The sequence below is a fragment of the Lepidochelys kempii genome, chromosome 1 (genome assembly GCF_965140265.1).
Source record: "Lepidochelys kempii isolate rLepKem1 chromosome 1, rLepKem1.hap2, whole genome shotgun sequence".
In the NCBI taxonomy this organism is placed as follows: domain Eukaryota; kingdom Metazoa; phylum Chordata; order Testudines; family Cheloniidae; genus Lepidochelys; species Lepidochelys kempii.
Window position 1 is genome coordinate 344,369,438 of NC_133256.1, and position 18,034 is coordinate 344,387,471.

The 18,034-nt window shown below is 42.8% G+C and overlaps 1 protein-coding gene across 7 annotated transcripts in view; it reads left to right on the plus strand.

Moving 5' to 3' along the window:
• Positions 1–18,034, plus strand: part of EXOC4 (exocyst complex component 4) — a 600,856-nt gene that overhangs the window by 199,998 nt on the left and 382,824 nt on the right. Inside the window, exon 10 of one of the 7 annotated variants that reach the window (XM_073328864.1) lies at positions 6,153–6,750. The exons of the other annotated variants lie outside the window; for them this stretch is intronic. Within the exon in view, the coding sequence (XP_073184965.1) occupies positions 6,153–6,295 (143 nt within the window). The 3' untranslated portion in view covers positions 6,296–6,750. Of the gene's footprint in view, positions 1–6,152; positions 6,751–18,034 lie in introns of those variants that run through there. 7 annotated transcript variants of the gene reach the window in all.

Consider the following 18,034-nt stretch of genomic DNA (forward strand, 5'->3'; position numbering starts at 1 on the left):
TGACAGGATTCTCAGCAGGACAGAGCTCATTCTAGGCTCTCATAGAAGAAGACAAGATGGTTGCCAGGACAGCTCTTCAATCAACAGTAGATGCAGTGGATACATCTTTGAGGAATATGGCTACTCGCATTGTAATATGCAGGGAATTGTTGCTTCATGCTTCAGAGTTTCCCAAGGAGGTTCGGAACACTATTGAAGAAGACCTGCCCTTTGATAAGAATAATCTGGTAACCAGAAGATGGATGAGTCTTTGCATACCGTGAAGGATTCCAGGGCCACCTTTTTTTCCTTGGGTATGTATGCTCCTGCCCCCAAAAGAAAATTTCGTAAGCAGCCATACAAGCCTAAACCAGTGGCTCAACAATTCTACCACAAGAAACCTTATCAGCCACTCCATAAGAGGAAGAGGGTTCAAAAGCCCTACTTCCCTGCACCTTCCACAGCATGTTCTTTGTCCCAATCCTGAACCTAAGCATTATTTTTGATGGAAGATCAGGAGCTGCAAACCACCAAGTCCAGCATCTGCCAATACCCATGCACCTTTTGGGGATTGTCTGGCACTCTTTTTCAACACCTGGTGTGCAATAACAGACAAATGAGTGCTGAACATCATCTGTTCTGGCTATATGATAGAGTTTACATCTGTACCCCCTCTAAACCCCTCTTCCTCACCCTCTTTCGGAGTCCCTTTGGAACTGTGGTCCTTTGTTCTGCTTTGCCATCTGCACCCTCACACCCACCTCCTACTTGAGTACTGCTTGTCAGTCACCCACAATGGAATACACATCGGGACCAGCATTCGAAGAAGAGAAAATTACTTACAGTAACTGGAGGTTGTTTTAGGTTGTGGTCTGAGGCGCCGACTCCATGGGTGCTCCGGGGCTGGAGCACCCACTCGGAAAAAATGGTGGGTGCTGAGCACCTACTGGCAGCCTCCATCAGCTCTTTCCACCCCAGTACCTCCTGCCTGCTGGCGGGCCCCGCAGATAAGTGCTTCCCCCTCCCTCCCTGCACCTCCCACCCACCACAATCAGCTGTCTCATGGCGTGCAGGAGGCTTTGGGAGGGAGGGTAGCGAGGGCACGGCATTCTGGGGGGAGGGGGCGGAATAGGCTGGGAAGAGGCAGGGGCAAGGGTGGAGTGGGAGTGGGGCGGGGCTTAGGGCAGAGTTGGGGGTCGAGCACCGCCCCTGACCGGCACTTTGGAAAGTTGGTGCCTGTGTGTGTGGTCCCGATATGTATTCCACTAACCACCCTCCTTCCTCTCTGCTTTGGATCATCTTTGCGTTTGTGATGGACAAGGAACTGAATAGGTGGTTGGTCTGCTCTGCCCTTTATCTCCTCAGTCAGAGGCACAAGTGAGCACGGGTGCATGTGTAGACTAATGGACAGTGGAATTCAGATAGGGTCCCCATATCTCAAAGAACCTCCAGTTACTATAAGGTAAGTAACTTTCTCTTGCTTGTGACATCTTTCAGATGCTTTCAAAAATGCACCACTGTGTCCTCCCTCTAGTGTTTAAACAGATGATTGGTGAATCCAAAAGTTTCTTGACTTTGTTAATTTCAGAAACTGTCACTCTGAACACTAAATGATATCCATTATTTAGAGGAGGGACAAGGAGCCAGAATTTCTGGGCTCTGTTCCTCGTTCTGTCACTGGCTTGCCTTGTGACTTTTTGCAAGTCACTTAGGTTAACATTCCCCAACTTGGACACCTACATCCAGTGAAGTCACTGGGCGCTATCAAGCCTCAGTACCTCTGAAAAGCAAATAACTTATTAGGTGCCCAAATTTAGACTTCCAGGTTTCAACTTTAACTTAAAACTCCTTTGTGCTTTAATATACACACTTGCAAAATAGCAGCATGTGTTGTGAGGCTTAATTAATTTTTGAGACCCTCAAATGAAAGACCCTGTTACCTTAATGATGGCCACGGTAGGGTCACAGAGCTTTTGAGTCTGGGAGCTATATCTTTTTTCCTTTGGGTGGGTGAATTTTAGAGTAGAATTAATGGCTGCTGGCTCGTACCAGGCACAGTAGAAACAAGAATGTTACAGCACCTGGCGCTGCTGTAAGGACCAACCTAGGGGCACCTCTGGGAAGTGTTGGGAGGTTGGAAGCATGCTGGCTTGAGAAGGTGGAAGGAGGAGGATTGATGGATTTGAAGGGCAGAAGGCATATGGAAGGCGTTGAGTTTTGGTGGAGAGAAGAGGAATGGGAAGTATGAAACTGGTGGATTTTGGTGTTGGGAAGGGAAGTATGGGGATGATGAGACTTTTGGAGGGACTAGGATTTTTCTCTGGGAATGCCCTGTATTATTGACTGGAGTTGACCGTTCTTCAGGGAGCCCCTTGTTGTTAGCATTTTGACAGGACATCACTGGTTTCGCCCCACTCTGTCTTTTAAATTGTGTCTCGTGTGTTCAGTGTGTCATACAGGGGGACCCTGATTCTAGCTGGAGCCCCTGCAATCTGCCACAATATAATAAATAAAAATGAATAAGCCTTAACCTTTAAACTAGTCTTTGATTACTGCACTGATATATTTTGGGGGTCCAGGATTTCTAGGAAAGTTGTGTAGAAGTTTATAGTGTTCTGTGTGATTATAATAAAAGAGGAGGAGGAAGAGAGGGAGAGAAGAATATAATTGGTTTCCTTTGCACTTTGCTGATAAACACGTTGCTCTTGTCTCCTTTTAGCTTCAGAAGTGTTTGTTGTGCTGCAAGTTGTGTTCCAAGCTCCTGTTTTGTCCTGTGCTGAAGAACCTTGGTTAATTTTAATCAAGCCTGAACTGTCATTCTGGTTCATCAGTGTCACATTAGCATCATTCCCGTTCATCCATGTCTTAGCAGCAAATCTGAAATTGCTGATTATTAAAGTGGATGGAAATCACAGCTCTGTGTGTGGCCAAATAGCTACTCATCAGTTGGGTTTTTGACGGCGGCTGATAGTTTAATGCAGGCCTTAATCAAGGGCTTCCAAGTATTTTCTTTGCTGGTTTTAAACTTCACAGTATTGAATTACATTAACACATACGCAGACACCCTGCCTATGTTATTTTAACATTAAGCACCTGCTTTAAACATATCTGAGCAGTGACATTCTAAAACCAGTTGGTTGCTTCCTTTTTGTTCGGCTGTGCTAAGGAGACAAAGTATCACTGGCACCTAAGAAGAACGAAGAGATTAAGGAAGGGATGGCAGGAGCTAGCTGCCCTGAGGACATACCTCGTGACTTGGATAGGTATATACTCAGGGTGGCTAGGCCCTCCTGCTGTTTGCACCAGCATGCCTGTGCTCTGTTCTCAGCACACTAGCTCAATCAGAGTTAGAGTGAATATGTCTTCTTGACCTGGAATTTGCACTCCAGCTCCAAGTGGAGACATTCCCACAGAGCGGCTCAGCTTACTCAGCACAAAAAAAGTGGGATGTGGCCCCAGAAATCCTAGTGGCTAAGGTGAATACATCACCAGTGAGGACACTAACTCAGGTATAACTTTGCAGTGTTGCTGCTGACAGGTAGGCAAGGCTAGGGTGGTTACTTATGGCTTGTCTACGCTACCAGCCAGATTGACAGGCAGCGATTGATCCAGCGGGGGTCGATTTATTGTGTCTAGTATAGGTGCGATAATTTGACAGCTGATCGCTCTGTCGACTTGGGTACTCCATCTCAAGGAGAAGCACAAGGTGAAGACACCGCGGTAAGTAGAGCTAAGGACGTTGACTTCAGCTACGTTATTCACATAACTGAAGTTGCATAACTGAGATTGATTCCGCCCCGTAGTGTAGACCAGCCCTTAGATTTGGGTTCCAACCTGAGTTAACCCTGCGATAAAGACAGGGCCGTCCTTAGGATTTATGGGGCCCTATGCAGTATTATTAAACTGGTGTGCCATGCCCGACGGCAGGCCCGGATCACATGTGTATTTTAGATAAGGGTGGTCTTTTGAAGGTTTCATTTAAAAAACTATATGTCTGAAGATCTAAGCATTTAAGGCTAAAGATGAATAATCAGACTGTGCATCTAAAAATCAATGCAAGGATTTTTTAGAGATGTGATTTTATAATCTTCAGCAACACACTAATGAAATATTTTTAAAGCATATTTTAAATGAAGGTCCTGTAGACCAGCATGTTCTGAGTAAATATTACAGTAATGCACAACTGTTTTTGTCAGTAAATTCAGAAACTGAGGGTATATACCTGGGGTTTGGCAAATGCCTGTTAAATGGCTTCCTTACCCTTGAATGGCTCTTTAACAGTTTCAGTGTAGTGCTAATAGGTCTGGCAGACTGGAGGCTTTTTCACTTCTAAGTACTAGATCCCCTCTGGAGGAAGACTCACCAGACTGCAAAGCCAGCTGTGTTGGGAGCCTGCAGGAAGGGTCAGAACAGAAATAGGAAGAGGGTGAAGGGTGGACACTAAGACCCAGGGCTGCCCCACGCAACCCAGTATGCTGCATATGCCTAAGGATGGCCCTGGATAAAGACATTCCACAGAGGTGAATGACAAAAGAAAATGTAACCTGGCCAAGCAGTAGTTTGTTTAAAGCAAAAAAAAAAATAACCTTCCCTGATCCAGAAGCTTTCTCCCTAGCTATAGTAGATGTTTTTTGTAGCAGAAAGGAAATCGGGATTTGTCTGATTTTGGACCAAGTGAGTGAACGTTTTCCGGGGTGAGGGGGCCCTCATAGGAATTCCGCAAGGAGAGCTTCCCTTCCTGCTGTAATATGGGGGCGTCAGCTCAAGTGCCTCTGCTTCTGTGCCAGACAATGGAACCTTTTTTCTTTCTTTTTTATTGAATAGCTTTAAAACTTAGGGTTCAGAATACCCCACACTAGCCATGTTGAATTGATTTCAGTTTTGCTCTCTGTCCACACTGGCACTGCCCTAAACCGTTTTAATGGCTGAAAGTTCTGGGTATCTTTTCCACAATTCCTGCCTCAGCTCCCAGAAGCAGTGCGTTCTGGAAGATTTTTGCAATGTCTGCAGTACATTGTGGGACAGGAAGAGGAGCACTAGTTTAACCATTTTGGCTTGTCTTGATCCAGACTGTTCCTAGACTTAGAGATAGACTTCATTGGCATGACAAGCTATAAAATGTTGCCAAAGTAGAGAAAAAGAGAAAGCCCTAAGATGTCTGTCAGTGGTATGTATGACTCTCGCAAGGTAGAGTTATGCTAAACCCATTCTGATGAGCCATTTAACCTGTAACCAGTTAGTTATTAAGGATGCTGAAAGGTACTTATAACCAGTTATTAGAGTAAACCGTTTGTGTACCATTTAGGGGTTTTTGTTTGTGGATACAAAGTGTTCTACAAACATTGATGGGGCATTGTCTGTTTTAACATTAGGATAGACCATGTCTGTAGGTTTTGTTGTTTGCCCTCATGTGACTGGCCCGTTTTAAAAGGATCCAAAGTAGGGCTGTCAGTTAGTCGCAGTTAACTGACATGATTAACTTAAAAAAATTAATCACGATTAAAAAAATTAATCACGATTAATCATGGTTTTAATTGCACTGTTAAACAATAGAATACCAATTGAAATTTATTAAATATTTTGGATGTTTTCCTACATTTTCATATAGTATTCTGTGTTGTAATTGAAATCCAAGTGCATATTTTTATTACAAATATTTGCACTGTAAAAATGATAAACAAAAAATAGTATTTTTCAGTTCACCTCATACAAGTACTGCAGTGCAATCTCTTTGTCGTGACAGTGCAACTTACACATGTAGATTTTTTTTTGGTACATAATTGCACTCAAAAACAAAACAATGTAAAACTTCAGTGCCTCCAAGTCCACTCAGTCCTAATTCTTGTTCAGCCAGTTGCTAAGACAAACAAGTGTGTTTACATTTACGGGAGATAATGCTGCCCACTTCTTAATTACAAAGTCACCAGAAATTGAGAACAGGCATTTGCATGGCACTTTTGTAGCAAGGTATTTACGTGGCAGATATGCTAAACATTCATAGGCCCCTTCATGCTTCGGCCACCATTCCAGAGGACATGCTTCCATGCTGATGATGCTCGTTTTGGGGGGTGAGAGGAAGCATTAATTAAATTTGTGACTGAACTCCTTGCGGGAGATCCTGTATGTCCCCTGTTCTATTTTACCTGCATTCTCTCATACATTTCATGTTATAGCAGTCTCAGATGATGACCCAGCACATGTTGTTCATTTTAAGAACACTTCCACTGCAGATCTGACAAAATGCAAAGAAGGTACCAATGTGAATTTTCTAAAGATAGCTACAGCACTCGACCCAAGGTTTAAGAATCTGAAGTGACTTCTAAAATCTGAGAGGGACGAGGTGTGGAGCATGCTTTCAGATGTCTTAAAAGAGCAACACTCCAATGCAGAAACTACAGAACCTGAACCACCAAAAAAGAAAATCAACCTTCTGCTGGGGGCATCTGACTCAGATGATGAAAATGAACATGCATCAATCCGCTCTGCTTTGGATTGTTATCGAGCGGAACCCATCCTCAGCATGGCTGCATATCCCCTGGAATGGTGGTTGAAGCATGAAGGGACATATGAATCTTTAGTGCATCTGGCACGTAAATATCTTGCGATGCCAACTGCAACAGTGCCATGAGAATGCCTGTTCTCACTTTCAGGTGACATTGTAAACAAGAAGCGGGCAGCATTATCTTCTGCATATGTAAACAAACTTGTTTGAGCGATTGGCTGAACAAGAAGTAGGACCGAGTGGACTTGCAGGCTCTAAAATTTTACTTTGTTTTATTTTTAAATGCAGGTTTTTTAGTACATAATTCTACATTTGCAAGTTCAACACTTATGATAAAGAGATTACATTACAGTACTTGTATTAGATGAATTGAAAAATACTATTTCTTTTGTGTTTATACAGTGCAAATACTTGTAATAAAAATAAAGATAAAGTGAGCACTGTACACTTTGTATTCTGTGTTATAATTGAAATGAGTATATTTGAAAATGTAGAAGACATCCAAAAATATTTCAATAAATGGTATTCTGTTGTTGTTTAACAGTGCGGTTAATCGTGATTAACTTTTTTAATTGCTTGACAGCCCTAATCCAAACTGAGTTAAAATGGGTTTTGTAACCAATTCTTAATAAATCCAAGTCACAGTCTTCTTTGGCCATGGCAAGTTTCTCTGAGTAAGTCAAGAAGTTAAAACGCTGAAATTTACAGTGCTGTTGATGGAATCCATATTCTTTAAGGCCCAGTACAAAGCTGTTGAAGTCAATGGAAAAGCTCATAGGGGGTAGTGGCTCAGACCCTTATAGAGCTACTGGGAGCTGCTACAATTGGAAGCCTTGTTTCACAGCCTGGCCCAGCCCTGCTTTATGGATGGACACCGGTCTATTGTGATTAGATCCAACCTCTGAATCCTACATTCGTCCAAGCCCACTGGATCTTGGTAGTGACTGGTCACGATGCCTACTGCTGGGTCTCTCACGCACTCCCAAGGTGCAGATCTCATACCTGACATCCTTCTTGGGAACTGGGACCCCACAGTCTGACCACCTAGGTCTCAGAGCCAATGTCACAATCTTCTCAAGCCCCAGTTGCTTACACACATGTCACCCCAGCCCCAAGTCCACTTGACTGTGGAAACTCTGGTTTACTAGTTACATCCTTCGGGGACAATGTGACAGTAAAAGCAAGACACGCATGCTTTACTGTTAAAAATCACAAGAGTATAATCTTTGGGTTCTCTCAAATCCTTAGGCTAGTTAGCACTTCTGGATCTGGTCATTGTCACTTGCTTAGAGCAGCACCCCTTTTCAAATTGGCTTTATCCCCTGTTTCCCCATGTGCTGCAAGCTGGGGGGAGGCCTAGGTTTCAGTCCCCCATCCGTGACACTCTCCTCCCTGTCAGCTTCTGTGTAGAGACATTCAAAGTCAATGGCCTTGTTGGTGAAAATCCCATTATTCTACTATGGAAGAGTTGTTCACCACTGATGGCTCTTGATTGCTCTGTTGGAGTGTCTCATAGTCTGTCCATTAGGTGTCAGATGTCTGCTACAAAATGGCTGCTCTAATCCACAGTGCTTTAGAAGAATACTAGGTACTGAATGGAATGGATGTGTAACAAATGCTGAGATTAATGCAGAAAGTTCATCCACGCCTTATGTAAAGTTATTCAGAAAAAGAGATGGAAATATTTGGGAAGTGTTAAAGACGATGCTAGAATATTGCCCAGGCAGATGTGCCATTGGGTAGCTGGAAAAAGAAAAGGGGCCGACCAAAAGAATCTCTCAGTCAACCACTAGTCAAAGAACTTAACCTATAGAACTTAACAACACAGAGGACATGCAAAGAGCGGTCCAGGATTCACAAGGATGCCAGTTCCTTGTTTGTGCCCTAAGTAACCTCTGAAGGTGCAGGAGGGATTCGGGTTCAGAACCCACCATGAAAGTTGGAATCATAAATGATATTCACAAAATTAAATGGAATTCATAATTTGACACAGATGTATCCCCAAACTGTCTCACCGTGATCTGAGGTGAGAGGCTTATCTTTGTCTCAAAGTTATAAAGAAATTAATGATGCTCAACAGATGTAAAGACAGCCCTGAGCTGCAAAATTTAGATCTGGAGCTAACTCAGGGTTTGGTTAGGCCAGTTTCTAAACAGAACCGTGAGTCTACCAGTTGTGGTAAGCCTGTGATTAATTTAAACAGAGGTATAGAAGAAGTGTTACTATCATACCAAAGCACAAATGGGCTATTTAAGAACAGAGGCACCACACACTTCTAGCTTTGTCTTTTCTTGCTTTTTTTGGCATATATTTAGCCCTTCTATGGTGCTGCGAGGAATTGTGTGTGAATGTAAATTACTACCAACATTTATTTTTTTAAATCATGCTGAAGTACAGGCTGCTTCTTTATGCATAAAATAGCTACCTCATTCTCTCTTCTGTCTAAATCTGTCTTTGAAGCCATAGTTCTCATTTATGTAGCACTTGGCTTACTTGAGGAGTGGAGTGTCTGTACTTTACTCCCCCTGTTTGCCAGCTGTAACACAGATTTAAAAAAATTGATTGAAATGTGGGATTTTGCATATTAAATGCGCACATGGTGATGGAATGTTGTTTTCATCCTATTTATCAATGAGTCATTACTGGAAATTTCCCAACACCACAGTATAGGGAGCATGGAAATGATGACACCATTAAAAACGATTGCACTATTCAACTGATTACACACCATCACATCTCTGCTCCCTCTGAAAACTATTAAAAGAACATTACGTTTCTGAGAACTGCTTCACTTTCATAATCTATTTATTTAATTGCTATGTTGAAGTTTTCTTCATTGCCCAAAATCCTCAAGCCTTTTTTAATGCAGTTCAGCCTATAAAAGCATATAAAAGTTAGCTATTCTTTTCCATATTCTCCGTACACTCATTTTTGTCATTTCTCCTGTATTCAACTGGTTCACTCTCTGAGAAGATCTGTTGTGTTGTATATGATACTTCCCGGGAGTACCCAGGATCGCCACCAGCTGCCTTTAGCATGAGGAAGTCTTGTCTGTGCCTGCTGTGGATCAGCTTACTGAAACCACCAGCCTTTGGCAACACAAGCACTGCCTTCCATTAGCATTAGACTCAGTATGTAAATATGCCTCCATTGTAGAGTTGGTAGTACTTTGTTTACATGTAGCCAGAAAGAGAGACATTTCTTACTTCCTATCTGGTAGAACCATTCTAAGGCATGTCACCTTACATGCTTTAAGAACATAATTTTTGTACAGATTCATAACTCCTTAAATATCACCTGTGCATACATCTTGCAATGATTAAGGGGACCACCATGACACAGGCTTTCATTAGAGACCTTACAGGACACTCTTTGGTGAACTACAATGTAAATACCAGACCCAGGGGATCCCTGTAACCCTTGTGCTTCCCTTATGCCCTCTGCCAGATGGCATCAAGAACTCCCCTGGTCACATTGTACTAATTATTTTTGTTCAGCTTTGAACTTTGCATGTTAGTAGTAATAATTTATCAATAAATAGTGGCTCCTTTTAGAGGATCTTGAAGCACTCTACAAACATTTAACTAATTAGTCATTGCAGCACTACTGTGACAGAAGTAAGTAGTGTTATGCCCATTTTAAAGATGGGTAACTGAAGCAAAGAATGGTTACTTGACTTTCCTAAGTTCACACTATACCAAATCCTCCTCTGGTGTATATTTGTATAATTCCATTGATTTTGGAGTTATGCTGAGTATCTTGTCCAAAACACATGGCAGAAACAAGACTGCATTTCACTGGTAGTTAACATGAATCCTTCAGAGTGTATGTCAGTTAAATTTGTAAAGCTCTTTGGGCTAATAATACTTAGCCTTACATCTACAAATGTTAAGTAATTCTTCAGGGTGAAAGTTTCTGTATAAGAACAACGTTATCATTATTTTATTATTGAATAAGTGTACCGTAAATCATTTTGAATGATAACTTACCTACAAAAGAGACATCATGGTCCAGTTATCAGGGCATTAGACTTGGACTCCGGATGCCTGGATTCTGTTCCCAGCTTTGCCAAGGACTTAACTATGTAACCTAGTGCAAGTCATTTCATCTTTGTCAGTTTCTTAACTCATTCTTTGTTTCTCTCTTGTGTTTAGATTTTAAGCTCTTCAAGCCCCTTCCTATGAGTACCTAACACAGTGTGGCCCTGGTATTGTTGGGGCATCTAGGTGCTATTCAGTAATACAATAGTTGCATGGCAAAAGTCAGAAGCTATGGTTTCAGTTTCTTCCTCACCCCTGCCTTCCTGTTATAAGTGGTGGTGACTGGAAAAGTTACTGGGTCCAAAATAACTTGTTCCAGGATTCTCTAGTGTGTCTGTGTTCAGATGGGAATGTGTGACGATACTGACCCTTCAATTCATTTTAGGATGTGAAGTGATTTCTTAAATCTTGGGAGTTAGAATCATTGAATATCAGGGTTGGAAGGGACCTCAGGAGGTCATCTAGTCCAACCCCCTGCTCAAAGCAGGACCGATCCCCAACTAAATCATCCCAGCCAGGGCTTTGTCAAGCCTGACCTTAAAAACTTCTAAGGAAGGAGATTCCACCACCTCCCTAGGTAACGCATTCCAGTGTTTCACCACCCTCCTCGTGAAAAAGTTTTTCCTAATATCCAACCTAAACCTCCCCCACTGCAACTTGAGACCATTACTCCTTGTCCTGTCCTCTTCTACCACTGAGAACTGTTCAGATCCATCCTCTTTGGAACCCCCTTTCAGGTAGTTGAAAGCAGCTATCAAATCCCCCCTCATTCTTCTCTTCCGCAGACTAAACAATCCCAGTTCCGTCAGCCTCTCCTCATAAGTCATGTGTTCTAGTCCCCTAATGATTTTTGTTGCCCTCCACTGGACGTTTTCCAATTTTTCCACATCCTTCTTGTAGTGTGGGGCCCAAAACTGGATACAGTACTCCAGATGAGGCCTCACCAGTGTCGAATAGAGGGGAACGATCACGTCCCTTGATCTGCTGGCAGTGCCCCTACTTATACATCCCAAAATGCCATTGGCCTTCTTGGCAACAAAGGCACACTGTTGACTCATATCCAGCTTCTCGTCCACTGTAACCCCTAGGTCCTTTTCCGCAGAACTGCTGCCGAGCCATTTGGTCCCTAGTCTGTAACGGTGCATTGGATTCTTCCGTCCTAAGTGCAGGACTCTGCACTTGTCCTTGTTGAACCTCATCAGATTTCTTTTGGCCCAGTCCTCCAATTTGTTTAGGTCCCTCTGTATCCTATCCCTCCCTTCCAGCGTATCTACCACTCCTCCCGGTTTAGTGTCATCTGCAAACTTGCCGAGGGTGCAATCCACACCATCCTCCAGATCATTTATGAAGATATTGAACAAAACCGGCCCCAGGACCGACCCTCGGGGCACTCCACTTGATACCGGCTGCCAACTAGACATGGAGCCATTGATCACTACCCGTTGAGCCCGACAATCTAGCCAGCTTTCTGTCCACCTTATAGTGCATTCATCCAGCCCATACTTCTTTAACTTGCTGGCAAGAATACTGTGGGAGACCGTGTCAAAAGCTTTGCTAAAGTCAAGGAACAACACGTCCACTGCTTTCCCTTCGTCCACAGAGCCAGTTATCTCGTCATAGAAGGCAATTAGATTAGTCAGGCATGACTTGCCCTTGGTGAATCCATGCTGACTGTTCCTGATCACTTTCCTCTCCTCTAAGTGCTTCGGAATTGATTCCTTGAGGACCTGCTCCATGACTTTTCCAGGGACTGAGGTGAGGCTGACTGACCTGTAGTTCCCAGGATCCTCCTTCTTCCCTTTTTTAAAGATGGGCACTACATTAGCCTTTTTCCAGTCGTCCGGGACTTCCCTCGATCGCCATGAGTTTTCAAAGATAATGGCCAATGGCTCTGCAATCACATCCGACAGCTCTTTTAGCACTCTCGGCTGCAACGCATCCGGCCCCATGGACTTGTGCACGTCCAGCTTTTCTAAATAGTCCCGAACCATTTCTTTCTCCACAGAGGGCTGGTCACTTCCTCCCCATGCTGTGCTGCCCAGTGCAGTAGTCTGGAAGCTGACCTTGTTTGTGAAGACAGAGGCAAAAAAAGCATTGAGTACATTCGCTTTTTCCACATCCTCTGTCACTAGGTTGCCTCCCTCATTCAGTAAGGGGCCCCCACTTTCCTTGACTTTCTTCTTGTTGCTAACATACCTGAAGAAACCCTTCTTGTTACTCTTAACATCTCTTGCTAGCTGCAACTCCAAGTGTGACTTGGCCTTCCTGATTTCACTCCTGCATGCCCGAACAATATTTTTATAGTCCTCCCTGGTCATTTGTCCAATCTTCCACTTCTTGTAAGCTTCTTTTTTTGTATTTAAGATCAGCAAGGATTTCACTGTTAAGCCAAGCTGGTCGCCTGCCATATTTACTATTCTTTCTACACATTTACTATTCTTTCTACACTATTCTTTCTTTACTATTCTTTCTACAGTTCTGGAAAGCCTGTGTGTATTATCTCTGTCTCTTCATTTTGTCGTCTTTTACCCCAGCTACTGTAATCCTTTTAACACACAGTTAAATTGATTTTCTGTAAAATACTTCTTGGCCCAATGACCTTTCTTAGTGATTTACTCCATATGCTCATTACCCCTTTCTGTGAAGGTGATTTTGCTAAACTCTCCTTGATTTTAATACCTTGATTTTTTGAGCATATGTCCTTTCATTTTTTCTTTTTTACCATTAGCAGGAATTTCTGAATACATCTCCTTGTGACAAATTAAATTAGGTCACAACTCAGCGTCCCATCCATATAAATTCTTTGGCTTTGCTTTTTAACTTAGATGTTTGAACCTTGGCACTGTCTTTTGTTGTTGTTGTTCTCTCAGTGTGTTAGCACCAGGAAAAAATTAATAAGCACTTGAGACATCACTGAATGGAAGGTCAGGTTGAACCAAGTTCTTGAAATGGAAATTAGAGCATCATCTTTTCTTTACATTCCCTTTCTTAAACAACAGGATATTGATCCAATGGGCTGTTCTGTTATCTTCCTAGTTTGTTTTTCTGGAGGAGCATGCTTTAGTTACCTTTACATTTAACGTGATGAAAGAAGATGGAGATCAGGTTTAAGTTATTATGAAGCTAAGTCTTCCCCTTCTTTCTGTACTTTCTTATTCTGACTTATACGACTGATAAAAGTCAGGGGATCTGAGGCTGAGCTTTGTGTGAAAGTTTTTGAGCTGTGAAAAAGGTTCTTGTTAAATATCTATTTAAGATTAAAGCAAGATGCACAAAAAAGCGTAGATGTGTTACATCTTAATAAGTGAATTTAGTTCCTCTTTTGGTTTTCCATGTGCTGTATTATGGGGCAATAAAACTCTGTTTGGACAGAGTCTTTCATACAAGTAATATCTGAAACCCCGTACGTAGTTAAATACTACTGTAAATTGGAAATTGAGAGCCTCAGGGGAGAGAGCTATTATTATTATTTGTACTACAGTATTGCCTAGAGACCCCAGTCAGAGGTCAGGGCCAAATTGTGCTAGACACTGACCAAACATTTCGTAAAAATACCCCTGAGAATTGGTATCAAGGTTAACAACAAGACACAAGAGATGAATAAGAGAAACAGCTGCTGCCCATTGCACTTCTCCTAGCCTTCTAGTTCCAGCCTCCTTTCTGTCCCTTTATACAGTCTTGCGTTTTGATATGGGCATCCACTCTTCTGCAGCTTCTGCTGACCAGTACTGGCTCGTTGTTTCCTTATACTCCCCCAAGATGGGCTATCTATGGGTATATCTATACTACCCATTGGATCGGCGGGCAGCAATTGATCCAGTGGGGGTCGATTCATCGCGTCTAGTCTAGAAGCAATAAATCGACCCCCTGAGCGCTCTCCCGTCGACTCCTGTACTCCAGCACCGCGAGAGGCGCAAACAGTCGACGGGGGGAGAGGCAGCAGTCGACTCACCGTAGTGAAGACACCGCGATGAGTACATCTAAGTATGTCGACTTCAGCTATGTTATTCACGTAGCTAAAGTTGCATAACTTAGATCGACCCGCCTCCCCACCCACCCCCCGCCCCTGAAGTGTAGACCAGGCCTTTATGTTCTCTTATCTCATACATTTTAAATTATATGCTCCTTACAGTATGGACCACCTTTTTGTTTGTTTGTACAGTGCCTAGCACAAGGGGGTCCTGGTCCATGACTTGGGCTCCTAGGAGCTATGGAAAAACAAATAATAAATGATGTCTGGAATAGTTTTCATCTCTCCTCCTCACTCTCTCTCCTTTTTCCAGATCTTTCTCCTTTGGCTATACCTCTTAATAATTATAGATCAGATATGCGGTGTGTGTATTTGGGATGTTGGGGTGCTGTGTGTGTGGTATTTATTTATTTATAATACGTAACATAAAAACATTTGATTTTAAATAGCATTTGAACTGACTGCTATGCACAAATGGAATCATGCTCCTGTAATATAGCCCTCTATTGTCTAATCATTTCCTCTGTAGAATGTATATGGATACCCAAAACTGGCTTATTTTTGATTACTGCTTTTTCCCAGCAGTATAACTGATAGCTTGCTGTGGTGTGTCCAAGAATGAGCTTTGAAATACATATTTTAAAATGATCTAGTCAGGCATTGCGTTGATTCCCAGAACTGGAAATGGGTTACAGAGCCTTTCAGCCCCACATCAGTGATTCAGATTTGGTACTTGTCCTTAGTGACCAAAGTTACCATCTGATGGCTCTGTGGTATATGTGAAATGAAATGATGGTCCCGGTTTTCAGTAAGCAAATATTCACATCACAGAATCCATTGTCACAATTGGCACCATCTTCGTACAGTTATTGTCAATGTCAGCAGAGGCCCCAGTCTGAATGCGTAATAATGGAAGCACTGCTGCATGGCTGTTATGTTATTTCTGCCCAAGATTGAGGCCTAAGCGGAGAGCTTTGAGTTATGCATTTTATTACCATGATATAGGTGAGCTGAAGCCCAAGTCTCCTCACATGCTTACTCTCCATTATCCCTCACCCCTTTTTTATACCTTTACACTTGTCCATAAAGCTGGTGCACTGGAGGTGGAGGTGTGGTGTTGAGACTTCGTACGTGCAGTGTGTAGGGCTATGCCTATTGCTTACTGTAGCTTTCTGAGCCTACGTGTGCCCTTTATTTATGATGTAGTGCTACTGTTTTACACACCCTGCTGTGTACCATGCAAGAACTCGCTTGAGCAAGCACTTAATCTGTCTCCGTCTTCTTTTCATCCCTCATAAAAAGGGGATAACGATACATACTACTTCATAGCGGAGTTCTGAAGTTCAATAACTGTTTCTCAAGTGTGCTGAAATGAAGAATGGGTCCAATCTGGCAAGCACTTGTTAGTGGAAGTGGTTCTTACTGACATATGTAGTTCCATTGACTTCAGTGGGACAGCACGCTGCAGGAAGCCCTGTGTCCACTGGGCCATGTATAGTTCTTTAGGGTGCTGTATCAGTGATTACTAAACTGGTATGCTTTGGCTCTTTTGTTATCTGTCCAGCTCTGAAACTTTCACACTGCAGGAGGAGAGTGGAAGTTGGCTCCTGAGCATTTGACGACCTACATTGTACAGTATTTTAAATGTCTTATAGCACGTGAGTGCTAGGACTAAAATTTAAGTGGCTGAGGTCAGACAGAGGGAATTAATACAGTGAGACAGCCAGTTGTTCTGAAATCACATCCAAGTATTTTGTCATATGCTGATATTGAGCCAAAGCATATGGATCTCCATATGGTGACTCTTTCTAGTTTTATACCACCTGTAGTCAAGCTGATTTTCAATCACTGAATTCGCTTGAGAGGTAAAGCAAAATAAATATGGTAATGAAAATAAGATGGCAGTGTTAAAGTGCTGAAGTTTTATGTGAGTTATTATTATTACAATAATTACTAGAAGAAGAAAAAACAAGTTTATTTAATGAGCACATTAGTAATATACAAATGAGTGTTTCTAACACCGTGTTAGCAGTGGTGGGGTGGGTTCTGTGCACTTCTTTGTCTCTGAAGAGAGGGAAACTCATTTTTGTTTTGGCTGAGTTTCCATGAGAAGATGGAGTTAACTCATTTCAGGTATCTTTAGCAGTAATATCAGTGATAATCCATTTAAATGTCTTCGTGATTCAGGAATAATGATATTGTGAATGACATCCTGCATTTTGATTGAATAAAAAGAAAAGCAATAAAGCTGCTCACATTCTAGCTCCATGCTATTTGCAGTAGCTTTATACCATTAAGGGAGCCTTGATTTAAAAAATGAGGAGAAAATGCAGTTTTTTTTAAATGTAATTTTTCATTCCCTTTTTTTCCCTTCGAGCTGCATGGGCTGTGTTGTTGCTTTGCGTGGCACGCAGTCATTTCGCTACATCACATGTTATTTGTGGGAGCGGGCTTTGAAAAGTAAGTGCCAAGGCAGAGAGGATCTTCTGAGTAGCTGGGGAGTGTGGAGATGCACGCACACAGTGCGCTCTGCTGCGTTCCATTTGCCCAAGTGATGGTCTAGCTCCCACTAGCAGAAAAGCCACCCAAAAGCGGGCAAGGGTCATCATTTTGTTCTGTGTTTTGTACCGTGCCTAGTGCAATGGGATCCTGGTCCATGACTGGCGCTCAGAGGCGCTATGGTAATAAAAATAGTAATCAAGTAAAGCTGCCATCTGCTGTGCCCTAAGGGTGAATCCCCTCAGGTGTGCAGCCTTCCCCATTGGTGTGTGGGGAGCTGTTAGTGGCAGGGGGTGTGAATCAAGTCCGTTAGTCATGGTGTGTCCAAAGATCTCCTCCCTGAGCTAACAGCATGATGGTATGGGGATAGCATACCCATGTATTTTCTTCAGAGTGCCTTTTGAAGCACTCCTTGTGGCTCCCATTCGACCGCTTGCCTGATGGATGTTGATGGTGATGTTGTCTTGCAGTGTGGAAGCTCTGTTCTAAATTAATCACTGGCAGAATGGGCGCAGCTCCATTGACTTGGTTGTAGCCCCTTCTCAGAAGTTGGTAGTAGTTCCATACAGCCTTTAGGAACACAACTTGCTGTCAGTACACTCTTAAGCGGGGGAGGGGCTATTGCAGGGCACACTCCCTAAATTCCACCTGCCCAATCTCACCCTGCAGAAGAGCTCTTTGTAGATCAGAAGCTTCTCTCTTTCACCAACAGAAGTTGGTCCAATAACATATATTTCCGCACCCACCTTGTCTCTCCAATCTTACCTGGGCAGGTGGAATGTCGTTCCCTTTTCATTATTGCTAAAAATGTGGGTAGGTTTTGCATCTGGGTTGGTAAATTGTCATGACCTCTTTGTAAGGATTGTGCTGATGGGAAGTCAGTAGAGCAGCATTGCAAGAAACTACAGAGCCAGAGGCTAGATCTGTGGGGATCTGGAGTTGGATTTGCTGCTGCTTTGGTGTGTGTGTTGTAGGGAAAGAGAGGGGAAACAAACCTGCTGATAAGAATATTCAGAGGCCACTCCACAGAGGGAAACCTTGCGG